Below are 18,317 nucleotides of genomic sequence, written 5' to 3' on the forward strand. Positions count from 1 at the left end.
ACCTTCTTCCTCCCGCAATACTTATTACCCCGGAGGCCTGTGATTGCCATTTCCATCTTGACGCCTCCATCACATCCTTCAATTCCAGTTATCAGTCTAGTGGCCAGGCTGCCCTCCTCGATCTCCTCTTTCTCTTCCTCCTCTTCCTCTACTTCTTCTCTTGTGCTTGTGGACATTCCAACCACTTCAAACAACACAAAAGCCAGCTCTCTTGTCTTTTTATTGATTTGCGACACTTGCGACCCCTCGCTGCAAATCGTTCATTCACCCACCCATACATTCATTGGCCACCAACTGCCGCCTGCCCGCGAGCCCACGACTCTTCGTTGTCCGAACCATCCTCTTGACTTTTTTATAACCTGCTCATATATATGCACCGGCGTTGGTGCTTGCTGCACAATTTGGACCGCCTGATCACCAGTCAGACGAATACGCGTCCTCAAAAAGACCAAGCATCTAAGCTCAGATATCGAACCACGGCTGCGACAAAATGGCCAGCTTCGCCAGAACGATCAAGTCCCCTTACCTTTCGCCGCGGTTGCGGCCCTCAATGTCAGGACGCACCATGTCTACAAACTCCGACCGCTCGAACAATAATTCACCCAACAGTCCCCGGTCCGATGAACTTTGTGATTTCGAACTTTCTGGACTAAACACTCCAATAATTCACCAGCACTCGCGGCCAAGTCGGGGACGTGATGGTTTTTTTGATGGCGAAGACATTGGATCTCGGACTTCCTATTTCACTGGTAAGCTTACCCGAATTAGCTGGAATGCATATCCCTCCTTTGACCCCTGATTGTCCATCACTATCCACCCCACCTCTCTCCTCTCTCCTCTCATTGATCTTCCATCGCCTGCGCTCGAGTGAGTGTTCTCAATCTGGTTGCGGCCGGACGTCGGGGCTAGCCTCCGGCCGAGAATCCCGAGCGGAGGCGGGCATTTGCTGTGCTGGACCTGGCACCTGGCACCTGGCACCTACCTGCCTAGAAACCTCCGAAGCGAGACACGTTCCCTATGCGAACTGGTCCAACGCCACAAAATTTGTCTAGTTGGCGTCCAGTATCCCTTGACACCTGGCATGAGCTCTACAGTCCAGTCCTGTTTGCTTTCTGTACACCACCAGTCGTGTACAACGAATCGATGCCAGTTGTGGAAGTCAAGAGTGTTCGTTCTTTGGGAAAAGATCGAACCATTCGAGAGCCGCCACAACGCTCCCGTTCCACGGTGCGACGCATCAGACCTATTTTGCAGCCAATGATGCATGCCATGATTGACTGGCGCAAAGCGCGGGGCGGGATGAGGTCTCGGGAGGGAAGCTCCCGCACCACCGTTTTCAAGATTCCCATCCCACCCATCTCCATTTTCCCCATGCTTATCTACGACAAATGGCGTTGGGTCAGGTCGACTTTCTCCTGTCTGGCTAGCGTTCGATCCCCTACTCTGCATCTCACATTTTGCTTATCCTTTCCGCTTCTCCTATAATCATCTGCCCTTGTCGGCCTCATTTCTAGTCTTTCGCGAGTCAAGCCTATCTGGGGAATGACCATGTATTGCACTACTGATACCCCCTCTCCACTCACTCCCGTCCCAGCCATCGCGGGGTAGCCCCATGCCTCGTTCCGGGGTTGGCCGTTGTCAGTGACGCCTGCACTACCGGCTTTTGCTCAAGAAACTTCTTATATCCCCATACCATGCCTCATTTTCCTGTTTTTCATCCTGCTGTCATCGATCTTCGTCACCAGCCGTCCCATCTTCGTCTACTCTTTGAACTCTTATACTTACACACGATTGTCAATTAGATGACACTGAGAGACCTTCTGGTACTCCATCCGCCCCGTCGACGCCTCGCAGTCGTAGTCACGCTCGACCGATAGTCATTGATCAGCCCCAACTCAAACGCTTCACTTCTGCTCCTGCTCGTACACCTCCTGAGCCTCTATCTGCTCGAGGTGACCTGCCTGGGTAAGTTTACTTGATTCTAATCTAAAGACTAAAATATACTCATACAATGACAGAGGATACTTTCCCCTCCACGAGGATCCCACCAGTCGTGTGCACCGTCCACATCCATTCCAGAATCATCCTGACGCCCGTATGAGCCGTCTTATCTCGGAATCAGGACCAATCTACGCGGATCGTCCCACTTCACATCCTGCTCAAAGTGCACTCATGTCTCAATCAAACACGCCCGTTGCTTCATATCTTGCCCCGGGCTTCCATGACAACCCACTTCCAATGGGCAAATACTACCCGTCAAATTACGAGAGCAGAACCGGTAATCAGAGCAATATGCGGCCCCCGCTGAACGGGACTATGTCATCCAATATTGGGCCCGATTCCCAGACAGTCCCTCGCGCGAATAATCAATCAAACCCAGAGACAGAGCTTCGTCGTAAGCTGCAGCAGTATCAACGCGACATGATTGCACAGGCAAGTATGGCTGCCAACGAACTTCTCAGCAGTTCGGCCAAGTCGGGCGATAAACCTGGCATATCACTCAACTCTCTGCCACTCCGTGACTCGCGCTTCGCCACTCCCGGATCTCATAAACCTATATCACCTCGACTTCTTCCCTTGGGAAGTCCCGGCCCTGTCACTCCCATGGATCTTGAGTCCATGGGTAGTGGCGACTACCTGAGCCGATAGCGAAACGAGACTGTTGTGAATCCGATTTGTCGTTACGGCGCATATGAACTCGGATTGAGTAAGATGACACATTAGGCAGGTAGATTGACTTGGTTTTCTTTCACAAAAGGCGTTGGATGGAGACAGGCCCCGTAGTGGCTCGCTATTACTCCTAGGTGGCATTGAGCGTGTTATTTAATTGCATCTGGTACAATAAGATACCGAACGTGTTGTAAAGACATGATACCCATAGAATACATAGTGTTTGTAAGGACTGGTGACCTTCCACCATCTTACACTGGTATAAACAAAATGTTCCAAGAAAGGAACTGGCCTTGAACTAGACTCAAAAACAGCATGACAAAGCGTGTATGGTGGCGGAGTCATATGAAATTGACGATTCACGAGTATCCACTGTTCACTGTTTAGTAGAGTTATGTAATACAGTAACTGGCGAACAAGTCATGTGAAACCTCCTCTCATCACACCACAGTCCAGCAAGTCTTGTGACAGTTCGCCCTTTCTCAGTAACGAGTCATGAAAATCCAAATAATCAACATGACCTATATACTTGCACTATTAGGACGACAAGAGGGGCAGAGGGGTGAATGCCTAAAGGAGGGACAAAGAAAGAAAAAGAGTTACGTGACGGAATAATCCTTGTAGGGTAGGCAGGTATCACCACTATGCTACCTTCCAGGCAGCAAAACCACTTACAGTGGAGTGGTCACGTGATATGGCGTCGCGTTGGCAGCACTTTAACCCGTTCATTTGTTTCTACGCGTTCTTGACGTAGGTTTGTTTAAGTTGGTAAATGACCATACCGTTTTGATTTCATCTAAATGCCGAGAGAGGATGTGTTTGATGGGCTTGCGACGTCACAATCAAATACCCACCAAGAGTCATGACTCCCAGCTCCGTACCTTCAACCGCAACTGTGGTTGACTTTATCTGCCTGTTTACACACGACTTGAAGAGAAAGCAGAAACGCTGGCAAGATGGCGTTCTAAAATACCACACATTCAACAAACGGGTGATGGTATATGATGACCGAAGTCACTTTGTCGGCGACGCTCACTGGCAGGGAGGTGGCGACCTCGAGCCCGGTGATGAGTTCGAGCTTGATCGTGGCTCTGCCATCGTGCAGGTTTCGGACTGTACCGGGAAGCGAGAACAGGACTTAACAGAATTGTTGGATAAGCGCGCAAAAGAAGTCGAAAAGAGACGATCAAATGCTGGGACAAGGACACCGGGATCGACCGCAGCAACTACTCATACCCCCAGAAACGATCAGAATACACCTCATTTCCAACTTAGACACCGTCCACTCAACGATCTGGTAGGGGGTGCAACAAGAATTGGAAGAGCCGTCATCTCCCCCCATTCTCCATACCAAGTGCGCAAGATGGCCGAGAGCCCTGCTCAACAGCAAGATTCACCTACAGAGGACGCGCGCCCGTCGAAGAGGAGAAGGCAAGAAGAATCACCTCCGAGCAAAATGGGACACGCTCGTGCCCTATTCGGGACGACTTTGACTTTGACACCCTTTTCGTCTTCAGTCTCGGCAGCTCGGAGTCAGGCGTTGCCTGCCAAGACAACCATGAAATCCAAGAACATGTCAACGAGCACAAGAACTGACCTACTGGATGCTCCCAAACGAATCAAGACAAGTTCAGAAACACTACCATGCTCGACAGATCCTGAAGAGCCGGAGGCCCGTGCTACTAACCAGACTGCACCCCGCCGGGTGTTCACACAACGAGCTTCGTTGAAAGAACTACTGGCGGGCAATGAGCAGAACTGGAACGAAGAACATCCTCGACCAAGAGAGTCGATATCGAAAAGCCGCCCAAATATACCGGAAAAAGCAAGACCTTTTTTGTCACATAACTCGGACAATGCCATATCACTTCTTACACAAACCGAAAAATCGGAGCGTTTGGACAATGCAGTTCAAAATCTCCAACGCTCTGCCAGCACTCGGCAAGTACCTGGAGTGGTAAAATCCGCCAAGCCCATGCCCTCCGCAGTAAACATAGATATTGGCGATTCAAGTCGAAACCGAAAGCAGCTAGCAGAGACCAATAACGACGCGTTCCTCAGCTGGCTCGCACTGGGCGAAGGTGCTTCATCTGGCCACCAAATGCCGATAGTCCCAACGAATCCAAGCACCACACGTCTAGAGAAGTCCAGGACTGATAGAGGTACAATATATCAGAAGACTGTGGAAGAAGTAAATCATGGGGTAGCTCAAACCCCAATTCAGATCGACGAAGACGAACAATCCCGCCCGCGCACAGTCACTCAGACACGTCCTCGAAACGCTACTCCCAAACCACCCAGGAAGAACCAGTCAGCTGTTGTGAAGACTCATGGCACTAAACGACCATTGAGTACCGACAGGGACCCGCCTGCACAAACGGGAGCAGTTGAGCCTCCGCCTGCCAAGGAACCGAGAACTGAGCTTCGTATCAGATCGAGGCAGCGCCGTGGGTTGCTTATGGTAGCGCAGAACAAGCAAGGTGACAGAGCAGGGTCATTGGGAAGACTACTCCCATTGTCGTCAGGAACAGGAAACGACGCACATATCTCAGATCGTCCCGCTATTCCTGCAATCCAATTGCAAGAAGAATCCGACATAGCCCACGACGTTGCGAAAGGCACTGACCCACCCCCGCCACCAGCCAAAGGGAAGAACTCCGTTGTGCTAGAACATCCCAGCTCTATCCAAGAGCCCTGCGGCAAATCTGCTGGTAACTTCGACTCAGTGGCAATAGAAAAAGTATCGGGTGAGGAGTCGACTGAGGACCCGAAGCCGATGCGAGGTTTGTCAGGTGAAAACTCCCAAATGGAGGACTCAGCTTCGGATAATATTGTTTCTGAGAAAGATAGAGCCTCAGTGACGCCACCTCGGCGCACAAATCCGAGTCGGCGTACACGGGGAAAGGCAGCTCAAGTTGTGCTTAGTGACAATGAAGAGGAAATCGCAGCAAGCAACCCACCCTCAGGAGCTGGTGATTCTGATAACCAAGACGAGAACTCATCAACTGATACTGAGTCTGCCCGAGAGCGCCAGCCCACGACTAAACCCAGAGCTAAGGCGGAAACAAGTTCCGGTCCTCGAATTACCAAGATGTCGAGAAAGAGTGTGAAGAGTAGGGAGATAATTGGCTTCACCATACCAGTCGAGGACTTTCCGCCTCCTAACTTCGGCATTGGTGGGTTTGGCCAACCGAAAATCGCAGCAATTGAAAACATGAACACAACCGAGAATCCTTCGCACAGAAATCATCTCACACTCAAGCCTCCAGGGAATACTCCAATTCTAGCGCACCAGCAGGAATCAGCACGAGAGCTATCGAGAGAAGATCAATTACAAAAGAAGCCAGTGCAAGAAAAACAAACTCTGGGGGAACAACCACATATAGAACAAACTATACAACAACCCCAAATAAAGCAACTACCGCGTATATCGAATCCTGCCACCAGAGGTAAGAAGGCTGCAAGGAAACAGGACGCGGCTGGGTTGCCACCCCAGATTCTGGTCCAATTAGAGACCTCAACCTCGTCTCGCATCGTGTCTGCGAACTCACTACAGAAAGTGAATCCTGCGAGTGACACAGTCCGATCAGAACTACCAGGATTTTGCAAGCCAAACGGCGGTGCTTGGAGTAGGCACGCGGGGGATCTACTTGGGATGACGAGGCCCTCCAAAGCACCACCCCGGTAATGATGGGACAAAAATGTTCCAGGTCTCCGGCTCCTAAAAGGACAACCTTCTTCTTAAGCATTGGTACTTATGATTTGATACGCACTTCTGCCACTTTGGTAGATTCAGCTCACTTGCTACTCTCTAACTGGAATCTATAAAGAGAAAACGCCCTGTCGGTGTTGGAATGTGGACGACGAGTGTTGCAGAACCAGATGGTGCGCTTCTGTTTTGTGTGAGAGAATATGGCCGACTAAAGTGCACCAGTATCTGCATGTCATGTGCGAGTCGCCGATAGAGTCACTTCGGCGTACCACTTTGGTGTTGGTGAGATTTATCAGCACGGTGGAGGGATAGTGTTTCTCAAGGGGCATGGATTTAAGCGTTTGAGGTTTGTACTTCATTTCCCAAATGATGGATTCACTATTCGGAAGTGCGAAAGGCATAGTCATCATGAGCAACAATCTGAAGACGGTGCCATCCACACAGATAGGACCCTTGCCTTGTATCTCGGCGTGAAGCACACCGGCTGATTCGGATTTCGAGTCGTGAATGCGATTAGGTGTGGAGACTAGGAATAGATCCATCCATCTACCTAGTTCCTGCCTCCAAGAGATCCATCCGTGCTTAATCACGATTCCGGTCGGGCATCATATTATATAAGAGACTCAACCCCCGACTCGTCCCTCCGCACCGGTCCCAAAAACAAACCTGCCGACTCGCATGGCACAATACCTACATTTCCATTACTGGAATACCGTCGGAGCATCATTGTACGAAGATCGGAAAACCACGGTTAATAATACGTTGAGCCATCTTGGTTCGATGCTGTCCAGATGAGTGCTGGTCCTGTTGAATAATGTTGTGACTTGAAGAAACGAGTCCAACTCACTGAATCGCAAGCCCTCTGCGGTAGCGATAAGACTGACAGAGTTTATACAAGGAAATTAGTTCGAGAGATTGTTCATATTGTCAAGCTCCCAGACAGAGTCTAGGTTCCGATTTCACAGATGAGTCTATCAAGCAGGTGGGTTGCAATAAAAACCAATACTGATTTAGTGGTTGATATAAATACTAGATCACTCTTAGTGTATATATTGCCTAAGAGTAGACTAATGATTTCGTCTATACTGGTCTAAGTCCCTATTTTTTGGCAACCCGCCTACCAAGGTAGTAGGTACCTAACAGTTGGTTGTCTGACCCCACCGTGTTTGAATGTCGTATCTGTGGCCTTGAAATCTGGGGTTGCGGAAAGTTGACTCACCCTCAAATGCAGGCTTAAAGCATTGACCAACAAGAATGCTATTCTCTCGCCGAAGTCTTAGCTTTGATGGTGCAGAAGGTGGGTCATGGTGACCAATGGTGACTCTTACCATGGTGGATTCTTCAAAAGTACTGTAATATGATTGGTTTATGCATCAACTCTGCCTTACAACGCTATACCTCTTCCAGCACGCCGAAAGACTCAATCTCCTGCTCCTCCCACCTGCTGCGCCATGTTTCCCAGTCCTCAGGCTATCAGAAAAATTGTCCGCCAGAAGTATAACCCACGAAATTAGTAGGTCAACATATGCTACTTAGAGTACACCTTTTAGGCTATTTATTTTTGTACCCTAAGACTTAGGAAGACAACTTTTCTTTTACCCACCAGCCAGTGCAGCTTCGAACCACAGTGAAATACTTCGACAACGCCCTCCCCCGTGGCCTCAGGCGTTTTCTCTTATTCTTCTTACTTCTCTTTCTCTCTCCTTGCCGAACGACGAATTGTCCGTATTTGTGAAGCCAAGAATATCCTGTGCTTTGAAGGACAGTGCAACAATCCTGGCGACAAGCTCGGTATTTCAAGACTTTGCCTATCACCCTACTTTACGCCTTCATCTCGAGTGACCTCAAAACACTATAACCTTGGTTCATTCTAGTTCGACAGACGAAAATCCCTGCATCGGCGTAAGATACAATATTTTTGTCATCTCGCCTGGGTACTTCCCGTCACCAAACAATTACCCCACGTGAGAGTAAGCAGGTCGGAGTAAGCAACTGTCCGAGTGGTCAACTAACAAAGCCGCAGTCGAGAGTGCGACTCCGCACCCTTTTCAAGATTCCGTCTTTTCAAGCCAATAACGGAACCTCAAAGCTAACAATGGCGACCAATTCGAACACTCTCCCTCAAGGGTTCTCTGTTTTCCAACCCGCTCTTGGCGCTCAGCTCCAGTTCTTCCCTGACATCGGATCTTCGGAGCTTGACGAGCTGGTGAACGCTTACATCCCTGGCCCTGCCTCGATCCAGGAGAAGCGCGCCACTATCTCTCTCGACTACTTTGAGTATGCACACCTGACTGGACATACTTTCAAGTTCTACCCCGTCTACACACTTTCCGCTTCTGTGGAATCTCCTGCTAGCGCCAGCCCTCTCCAGGACTCTAGCTATGGATCTTTCAACACGAGCCCTGCCACATCCAACTGGGATTGGAGCTATGTGAACAGCACTTCCTCCCGCCGCTCGTCTCCCAAGTCCACAGCCAGCCAGCAGCCCGCTGACTTCTCTAACCTGCCTGGAATGAAGATAATGACTAAGGATGGTCGTGATGTGACCAACTCTGCCTCCCGAGGATCCAAGACAAAGGAGCAGCGAGATCACGCCCACCTCATGCGAATCATCAAGGCCTGCGAAAGCTGCAAGAAGAAGAAGATCCGTTGTGATCCTAGCCACAAGAAGCGTGGCGTTACCAGCACGGTAGCACAGCCCGCAAAGGTCACCAAGAAGACGAAGACGGTGGCCCCAGAAGCAAAGGTTTCTGTCGTTGCTCAGGATGCCTTTACCGGCCAAATGACAACCCCAGAGCTAGAATTTTCAGTAAACCTCGACAACCTGACTGCCTCAGTCGAGCCAGAAAGCGATGCATGGGAGCAGTTCATTCAATACCCTGCTGTCGATGACAGTTACGACTTCTTCAACGATCCAGAGGGCTACTTCTCTCCCCAGTCACCCTCCTCTGTATCGGACTTTTCAGCGAAGCCCATTACTCCAACGACAGGACAAGACCTTCTTCGCCGTCCTCGTGGCACGGCCGATGTAGAGATTGCAGAACTGGACGATTCTGCGGCGTATCTGCCATTCAACCAAGTCGATGTCAACCACGACTATGCGGACTTCAACCTTTATTCTCCCGACTCGTCCTTCTCGGAAGATGATCGTATGGTCCCGGTTCAAGTCTCTAAGCAGTCGGTTAGTCAGCCGAAATCACCAGCACCGAACCCGCTACCACCACGGGACTTCTCGAATGAATTGAGTAGTTGTGGCGACGAGCTAGGTGGCGACGAGCTTCCTCACAACCTCTTCGGAGGACAGCTTGCTGCTCCTGCTTCCGCATCACAGTATCTCTTTACTCATGGCCAGGTCGGCCGCAAAGATGTCTGTGACGATTCTGGAGCTGGCTTGAAGAATCACGCCGCTATTGTGCCAACTACCAGTCTCGGCTCATACATTCTGAGCACGAATACTTCATCACAGCACAGCGCGCCAGCCGTCGCATCCTACACCCAATCCTCCGTGGATACTTTGTCATCTACGAATAGTAACGTACGTACCTCACTTACATACTCCTCCCTTTCAGAACGGCAACTAACTTGGGAAAAGGTGACAATCAGTCGCGATATCATAGAGGCCCACGGAATGACGACAGCAGGTTCATCAGATCACCGACTATCAGAGAATGCAGAAACACAAGCAGCTTCTCAGCCAACCGAGATTGTGGCTACACAACAGAATCCCCAAACACTTGCAGCAGCAGCCGCACAAGCAGACTCCTCCCAGTTGAACGAGATTGCTCGTGCTGTAGCAGTCTTCAAACCAACAGAGACTGTATCTACAGCCAGCCAAGCATCTTGTCACGATGTCAGTGCCGAAGGCGGCCCCAAGCAACCAGATTCTCGCGATGCAGAGATTCACAATGTGGCGGGAGATATATCCCAACCTTCTCCCACGCCCGCTGCGGTTGCTCTTGTGTCGTACTGCCCGGCATCGACGATTCGCAAACCAGGTCTGGAGACTCTCGTACCCCTTGGTATGATGTTGATCGCCTCAACGGTCTGGTCCTTTGTCTACCAGCTGTTTGTTAACGGGGATGAATGCTGCGAGCACGGGACACGCTTTTCTTCGCAAATGCAGAGGAAGGTCAAACAAATGACATCAAAAATCGGGAGGGTGGCCACAAAGCTACAGAGCATCACATTGAGTGGCACGACACCAGCCGGTTGGACGATATCGATGGGCAGAGGTCTCATTGCTGTGTAACGGCTTATCTTTGATGCATAGCATGTGGAGCAGATAGAGGTGATCGCAGTCCATGACTCAAGTTCTCGCATTGCTTTCAATTTTCCCTATTTATTTTGTCTTAACTTTAGCGTGAAGAGCGAAAGACCACGCAGTTGCGCTGGCCTTGCTAGAATAGGGCCGTTGCGATAGAACAAGCATCGACCTGTAAAAAAATAATACTTGAACTGGCTTCTAAGCCCTTTTGATCTCTGGACTACGGTACATTCTAATGACGTGACAAATTAGGCCACTGATAAAAAGTGTATTGCCCAATCGCTGCTCTGCAACATGTGCAAACCGTGATCAAGATCTGGCAGTGTTGTGCCGTGTTTTATATAATGTGCTCTGACGATGTGCTTATTGAAGCTCAGATAAAATTCTCTTCCAATAAGTTTTAGCTTTTCAAGTCTGTTGGAAGAAGCAATCTCTCACCAAATCATTCTTCTGGACCTCAGGCATTTAGCGACACTGTTGTCCATTGTAAGTCCTAAGCCTAGTCCGTGCACTAACACCTGTGTCGTCTGTTAGTGCATGTTAGGCAGTTTCCTAGACCTTGTGTTCCGTTAACATCAAACCTCAGGGCGGGGCGTCCGTTATAGACGGCAGCCTTAATATGGCTTAGCGCCCGGGAGCAAGTCGTGAAATCTTCTCTCAAAGGCAGGGTAGGACATGCGCATCTAGAACACTTCTTCTTAAACTTTGGAGTTTATGGCGAGCCTATTTACTTCTCCAAAGCTAAGCATCGACCGCTGGATCACTACTTGTTGAATTGCCACTACTTGATGTTTTATTATTAATCAGTACGACTATTGATTGATCCGACCTCTTCATACACTTACCTGTTGAGTTAGACAAAGAATCCTGCCGACCTATGAAGAATTATCAAAGTTAGGAGAGGTTTATGTTTACCGGGCATCAAAATCTTCCAGTCAAGCTAGGAATTTGACAGGCCAGGAGAAGTCTTCGAAAAAGATCAACTTTCGAATTTGGATTAAGCGACAAGTCGAAACCAGCAATCAACTCGTTTTTATCCCCATCAGCAAGCTCAATCTACTTACTACCCTCCCTTTTTTTTTTGTTTTTGTTTTTGTTTTTTGGAAAGGGGCTTGTCACTGCTGTCTTAGTTGCCAATACGACAAAGACGTGTCACTCGCGAGTTGAAAGGACCCAGGGCATATTATTCAAGGGGAGCAACGAAAGGCGTGGTATCAAGGATAAACAAGCGTTGAGTGGTGACTTCTATACTGATCAAGAGCGGACAAAAAGAGACAAAGAAGCACAAGTGAAGACTCGCCGGAGAGAAAGAGGTGCGCTGAACGGAACTACCTGGGTAGGAAAAGTGAAGTGAGGACACCGATACAAAGTCTCAAAGGTTGGCTTGACTCTGGGTGGGTTAGTACCTAGAGCAGACAAGATGGGAGTTCTCCAGTCACTTGGCCTTTCGCCAGCCAAGAAAGCAGGTGCAAAGGCTATACGCCGTCTCTTTGGGCGGGTGATGCCTGGCGAGGGTGACAGCGTCACTGCCAGTGCCAGTGCAAGTACCAGCGACACTGACCAAACTGGCAATGGTAACGCCAGCAACGGAAGCAACGATCACCAGGAAATTTCCAAAGATAAAAACGAAGCTCAGCAAAAGAGAAATCCAGATTCTTCATCATCGCCTTCTGCCACGAAAAGTACGACCACGACCGACTATCCCCAGCAACAGCACAATCTCCAGACCGCTGCGATACTTGTTGCTTCTAACAGTATGCAATCTCTCCAGAATCGACTCACCCACAATGGGGATGCAGATAAAGAAAATCAACCCCCCAGCGCATCTCAGCTGTCTGAGTCTCTTGCCCGCCTGGAGCTTCAAGACAACAAATCCATCTTGACTTCTCCCAAGCCAGTCACGCTAGTCATCCCACCTGCACCGATATCCACAGACCCTGCTGTGGTAGCTGAGCGAGCGATGCACATGAAGTTTACAGAAGCAGCTCTTGATATGGTAAGCCTTCCAGTCTTCTCTATAGGGCTAGTTTCTTTACCTTGGTCTGGCTCATGAAAACTCACACAACGTCTGCAGGCCCGGCTCGCTCTTCAAACCAACGAAACCCCTGTTGGATGCGTTCTTGTTCATGATGGACGGATTATTGCACGGGGCATGAATGCGACCAATGTCACTCGAAATGGTACTCGTCACGCCGAGTTCATGGCGCTCGGTGCTCTGCTATCTTACCCCCCAAAGGATGGGCCGAGAACGACGTATCTCAAGCCCAAAGCCGAGAACCAGTCTGAGGCAGCTTCGGAGACGTCTTCCATTGATTCGGGACCTCCAGACGAAGGCAATGAAGATGGAGCCAAAGGACACCTCTACCCCTACGGACAAAAGTGCCACCCTGATGCGCGAGTCGACAGATCGATCATCAGAGAAAGCATCTTGTACGTCACGGTTGAGCCATGCGTCATGTGTGCTTCTCTATTGCGTCAGCTCGGCATTAAAAAAGTCTACTTCGGCGCTGTCAACGACAAGTTCGGCGGAACTGGCGGTGTTTTCAGCATTCATGCCAATTCCCTTCCCGTCAGTACGGATGGACAGACTGCCAGTGCTCATCCTACCCCGAAACCTGCGCAGCTCCCAGACGGCAGTGGCACTTTGGGTGTCTCGTATCCTCCAGGCGGAGGCGATGGCGGAAACATTGAATCTGGCTATGAGATCGAAGGTGGCTGGGGGCGCGATGAAGCGGTTGGCCTACTCCGGCGCTTCTATGTCCAGGAGAACGGACGAGGTAAGTCACTCATATAATCCCGTTTGTCTGTTAGCATTTATTGACTCCACAGCGCCTGTACCTCGCAAGAAGGAAGGGCGCGCAGCCCGACTAGCCGCTATGCTGGAAGGTGAAGGTAATGGAGAAGAGACCCCGACACCTGATATTACGACACCTGTTCCGGATGCCGATTCTTTCGACCTCCCTACTTCAACAGAAATCCTCAAGGAGGAGCACGAGCCGCTGGCAGATCGCACCAATGTCTAGAAGAACACGCCTGTGACACTACCGACTCGCGAGAGCCAAGAGCAACACAACAAAAACAGAGCCACTAATTAAGGAAGCAAAATGGTGAACAAGCCAGCATGCTTGAAATGTGAGAAAGTCTGTTTCGTGGACACATTTATGATACACATTTCCTGTGTGCAAAGCTGGCCATCTGATGGACATGTTGCAAGTACCTGCTGCACGAAACATACTCGTTTTGGATCGTGCATGTCCAAACATTGCAGGATCGTACCATTTGAGATAAAGCCCGGCATGATGTGGAAGGATGTATTGTATTGTAAATGCCAATATCAGAGATTCTTGTCCAGGCTGCTTGGTTTTGGCGTGCTCGACGATTGAGTGCGTGGGATAATGTACGGTATGAAATTAGGCGATGGAGAAAAGCCTTATGTAGCAACAATCAAGGCCCCCAATAGCTTTCAGTATGCAAATTATAGACGTGAGATTGTTAGAGGGTTTGATATACCATCCAAATTATAGAGTACTATCTATGTTGTCTGATATTTTCGTGAAAGGGATGTGGCAATATGAGTAGGGTCTCTAGCCTGCTGGGTCATTATAGGAGCAAAAAAGCAATAACTCGAGTCGAAGCAAATTAGAGGATATCCCTATTTATTTTGTTAATCTATCATGACGTTGTAACATCGTTCCGATTTCCGGAAGCAAACGCCCTGCTGATGGCAAGACCTGTTGCAGGATAGGACATGATCTTGTCATGTACTCCATACTTCAATATCTCTAATCTTATATCACCTTTCTTGGTGGCACAGACAGTTACGGAACCACCTTCTCCACGGTTTTGCTCATTTTTACCTATCCTGTTGAGGAATGCTCCCTCGCCCTCTGTCAAATCGTCCACGTTCTCTGCTACTCGAACAGCTTCCCTGAAGAGCTTAACGGAATGTTCCATGGGAATATCCGTATCGTCTTGCGCATGCAAGAGGGTGATGTCGTACCGCTCAGCCGACTTAACAAATTCGCCCAGTCTCTGCATATTATCCCAGGTGCTTGAGAGCTGGCGCGCGAAGAAGGCAAAAAGTGGCTTCACCTTGGCCACTGGTGAAAGAACCGGAATGAACCCGCCGATACGATATGTAGCTGACAACTGAGGAATGTCTGCAAATGTTGCAGTAACGACTAGTCCAGCGAAATGAACTGATGGCTCCCTTTGAGCGAGCTCGTTGACAAGTGCAATGGCTACTGCGGAGCCCAGGCTTTGGCCAAAGATTACGATCCGTTCAGGTGGGATACCCGCGGTATGAATGGCCCAGTTGGCAACGGTAACAGCATCTGTGACGACGCCGTCCTCGCTGGGAGAGCCAGTAGACTCTCCGTATCCACGGAAGTCGAAGGTAAGAACATGAGTGTTTGTGGGATCAGCCGAGTAAAGAGAACGGTAGCTGTCAGGGCGCCAACCGCTGGCCATTGTGCCGCTGGTGCCATGGAAGTAGAGGACTAATCGAGAATTTGGGTTCTCTTTCAATAAATGGAAGTTAAGAGTATCCTCAAAGTTCTCAACCAAGCCAGCTTCGGGTCCTTGTGCAATCAGCTCTTGTTGATGCACCTCATACGTCGCTAAAGGCAGCACATGCCAAGAGTGCAGCTTGATACCATCGGCAGTCGAGATGTAGAAGGGCGTGACTTGATGATGAGCGAACCCGAATTGTTCTGGTGTATTTAGATCTTTGAACCATGTCAAGGTAACCTTGTGGAGATAAATCGCGTGAGCTTGTAGTGAAGGTGCAGCAACCAACACCCCCAGTATGCCGAAATAGAGCATGGCTGGGACGCCAAGCGTTAGACCAAGCGCCAGCATAGTCGGCCTCAGGGCCGACGACGTGGCCATGTTGGTAGGAAGAGCCCACGATATGGGACGAACAGGTTGTGGCAACGATTGTAAGAGGCTTGGGGTTACAGTAGGCTCGAGATGATGAACGCAGAAGGGAAAGTTTGTGCTAAGTTGTTCAAGTTGCAGTCCAGAAGTAACGCAGACAAATGGACCTCTATCAACATGTCACGTAAGCAAAACGACCCCCTGAAAATACGGGATATGGGGAGAGACCGTGATGTTGGTTTGAGGTTGAAGAATGCCCTGCATGATAAATAATTCATTGTGATGACATCAATTCAATATATATTCCTAGGCCTCCAGGTCAACATGCCATGGCGGCGGCATAGTTTGTAATTACGAACAAAGCCGTCATTATTCAATTTGTCCAGGTACCGATGAGTGGTGAGGTTATCAGCAGATCGGCAGCGACAGAGTTAGTGGGTTGGGTACCAGAAGACGCAAACCGCGGTACATGGTCCCTCATCACTTCTTGTTTGTTCACTATCGCGATTTGTACTTGGACGGCTATCCATCCTCGCATCCATGTTTCTCTAAGACTTCGACTCAAACACAAGTTCTACCAGCTTATAAAGGCCATTTTAGCCCCTGAGATGGTATGTCTTGAATCTTTGCAAGAGCTCTTGCAGGCGCGCAAAGCTGTAAGGCGATGCGCCCATGCAACTGACAAAGAGTTCAAGACGATCCACGGTTTTTATCTTTGCATGATGGGGACACGGTACAATTCCGGGAACGATGGAGGATATCGGACATTATGGCCGGGCCAATACGCCTGGCTATTGAACAACAGCTTGGTATCTTGGAAAGATCACAAGAACTGGGGACTTTCCAAAGAGGATATCTCAGACAAGAACAAGGCAGACGGTCTGGTCAAACTTGCTGCTCTCCTTCAAGTCGTATAGTTCACGCTGCAGTGCATCACACGTAGTGTGCATCACCTACCTTTGGCCACCCTAGAAACAATGACCTTGGCGTACGTATTCAACGCACTAGTAACATACGCCCTTTGGTAGGAGAAGCCGAAAGATATAGTGACCGCATCTTTCGTCAGCTTGCCGCAAATGACGCCCGCCCAGTGGACAAAGTTTGAAAGTCTGGCAATGGAGAACACATACGACGTCTCTCACCAGGGCCAGGAACATAGCGATGCTATTGCGTGGTATATCGTTCCCCGCGACTATCGAGATGATGAAGTAGGAGTGATGGAGGAACAAGAACAGCATCTGGGAGAGAGTGTTTCCTTGACCGAATCTGACGGACAGAAAGCTGAGCCAGCCGTCGTTATGACTGAGGAAGACGCGAGTGTCATCACGGAATGGGACGCAAATCTGTACATGACCAGATACTGGCCGCTTCTATGCCTCCTGGGGGCATGGTTTGGAGCAATCCACCTAGTTTCGTAGGCAGCCTCTTTCCCTTCAGAGACAGAACGATGGCTATGGCGGATTAGCGCTCTAGTGTCTGTTATAATATCTGTTCTCTATATACAATTCAGAAAGATAAGTCTTAGGTAGGATAGAATACTAACTATTATTAAGGTTAGAAGCCTACTACTATATCTTATTAGTAGAGTTATAATAGCGGTAGAGGTACTTATAGGGTTAAGGGCTATAGAACTAGTAATATATAAGACTTATATATTAGTAAGTTATCTTTTTTAATAAAAAAAAGTAATACTTTTAACTATAATATAATAGAAATTTAATAGTAAAAAAATAATAATATATTAATAAGGTTATAAGACTTATTAATTATAAAACTTTATACTAAAATAAAGCCTTATAAAAGTTATAATAATAGCTTATACTTTTTTTCTTTATATTTAATAATATAGTTAATAAAATAAATAAATAAGTAATTAAATAAATTATTTAATACTTAATATATAATAGATTAAGCTAATTTTAATTATAAATAAAATATTTATTTTATATTATTATTTAATTTAATAACTTAAGCCTTATAAAAGATAACTATAAATAAGCTTTTAGGTATAATATATTTAATAAGCAAGTAAGTCAGATAAGCAAGTAAATTAAAAATCCTTTACTTTATATTTTTACTATTTAATTAAATAATTTTTAATAACTTTATATATTATAGTCTTTAAATAAAGCTAGAATCTTTTTTACTTTTTAAGCCTTTTAAAATAACTTTAATTTTAATTTTTAATAAAATATAAATATATATTAAATCCCTTATAGCACTTTATATTACTACTATAATAGTATTTAATTATAATATAATATTACTTAAGTTAATAATATAATTAAAGATATTAAGAGAATTATATAAAGGTATATTATATTTAAAGGTTATATAGTCTAATTAATATAATATTAAATCTTTAGCTTTAGGCTTTTTTTATTTTAAGTTTTCTATAAATTTAACTTTTAAATTACTTAAATTACCTATTAATCCCTTTTACTTTATATTTATATTATTATACTTTTATAATCTTAAGCTATAAATAATATATTATAATTTAAAGATTTTATTTATATTAATTAATTATCTCTTTAATTAATTAAATTAAGCCTTATATAAGATATTATATATATATTAATTAATTACTTAAAAGAAATATTTCTCTTTTTTTATTAAATTTATTAACCCTTTTATTAACTTTCTTTTTAAAGCTTTTAATCTTTTTAACTTTTTTATAATTTTATATATAATTTTTTTTAATTTATTATTAAAAGATAATATATTTATATATAATATATTTAATAAGTAAATATAATAAATAAGTAAATATAATAAGAATCTTAACTATTA

General features: G+C 47.0%; 6 protein-coding genes across 6 annotated transcripts, besides 12 other annotated features; 5 read left to right on the top strand and 1 right to left on the bottom strand.

The window, feature by feature from the left end:
* Window positions 1–112: 112 nt before the first annotated feature.
* Window positions 113–162: a repeat region.
* Window positions 163–490: 328 nt separating this feature from the next.
* On the top strand, window positions 491–2,649 carry FPSE_08876 (uncharacterized protein; the record flags this gene model as incomplete). The annotated part of the gene is made up of 3 exons (XM_009261994.1): window positions 491–749; window positions 1,803–1,965; window positions 2,019–2,649. The coding sequence occupies 3 exons, from the start codon at window positions 491–493 to the stop codon at window positions 2,647–2,649; spliced, it is 1,053 nt and encodes a 350-aa protein (XP_009260269.1).
* Window positions 2,650–3,532: 883 nt separating this feature from the next.
* Window positions 3,533–6,358, top strand: FPSE_08875 (uncharacterized protein; the record flags this gene model as incomplete). The annotated part of the gene is made up of 1 exon (XM_009261993.1): window positions 3,533–6,358. One exon carries the CDS (start codon window positions 3,533–3,535, stop codon window positions 6,356–6,358), a length of 2,826 nt encoding a protein of 941 aa, XP_009260268.1.
* Window positions 6,359–8,477: 2,119 nt separating this feature from the next.
* FPSE_08874 (uncharacterized protein) lies at window positions 8,478–10,631 on the top strand (the record flags this gene model as incomplete). The annotated part of the gene is made up of 2 exons (XM_009261992.1): window positions 8,478–9,917; window positions 9,975–10,631. 2 exons carry the CDS (start codon window positions 8,478–8,480, stop codon window positions 10,629–10,631), a joined length of 2,097 nt encoding a protein of 698 aa, XP_009260267.1.
* Window positions 10,632–11,719: 1,088 nt separating this feature from the next.
* Window positions 11,720–11,747: a microsatellite.
* A 319-nt stretch (window positions 11,748–12,066) lies between these two features.
* FPSE_08873 (uncharacterized protein) lies at window positions 12,067–13,669 on the top strand (the record flags this gene model as incomplete). Its single annotated transcript, XM_009261991.1, has 3 exons — window positions 12,067–12,642; window positions 12,721–13,423; window positions 13,476–13,669. 3 exons carry the CDS (start codon window positions 12,067–12,069, stop codon window positions 13,667–13,669), a joined length of 1,473 nt encoding a protein of 490 aa, XP_009260266.1.
* Window positions 13,670–14,318: 649 nt separating this feature from the next.
* FPSE_08872 (uncharacterized protein) lies at window positions 14,319–15,536 on the bottom strand (the record flags this gene model as incomplete). The annotated part of the gene is made up of 1 exon (XM_009261990.1): window positions 14,319–15,536. One exon carries the CDS (start codon window positions 15,534–15,536, stop codon window positions 14,319–14,321), a length of 1,218 nt encoding a protein of 405 aa, XP_009260265.1.
* Window positions 15,537–15,916: 380 nt separating this feature from the next.
* FPSE_08871 (uncharacterized protein) lies at window positions 15,917–17,436 on the top strand (the record flags this gene model as incomplete). Its single annotated transcript, XM_009261989.1, has 9 exons — window positions 15,917–16,135; window positions 16,169–16,435; window positions 16,468–16,512; window positions 16,553–16,938; window positions 17,035–17,049; window positions 17,107–17,128; window positions 17,171–17,182; window positions 17,237–17,246; window positions 17,432–17,436. The coding sequence occupies 9 exons, from the start codon at window positions 15,917–15,919 to the stop codon at window positions 17,434–17,436; spliced, it is 981 nt and encodes a 326-aa protein (XP_009260264.1).
* Window positions 17,173–17,315: a repeat region.
* Window positions 17,193–17,379: a repeat region.
* Window positions 17,380–17,407: a microsatellite.
* Window positions 17,408–17,491: a repeat region.
* A 79-nt stretch (window positions 17,492–17,570) lies between these two features.
* Window positions 17,571–17,641: a repeat region.
* Window positions 17,642–17,708: 67 nt separating this feature from the next.
* Window positions 17,709–17,879: a microsatellite.
* Window positions 17,880–17,898: 19 nt separating this feature from the next.
* Window positions 17,899–18,152: a repeat region.
* Window positions 17,968–18,272: a repeat region.
* Window positions 18,005–18,302: a repeat region.
* Window positions 18,058–18,317: a repeat region.

Source organism: Fusarium pseudograminearum, chromosome 2 (genome assembly GCF_000303195.2).
Source record: "Fusarium pseudograminearum CS3096 chromosome 2, whole genome shotgun sequence".
Lineage (NCBI taxonomy): Eukaryota > Fungi > Ascomycota > Sordariomycetes > Hypocreales > Nectriaceae > Fusarium > Fusarium pseudograminearum.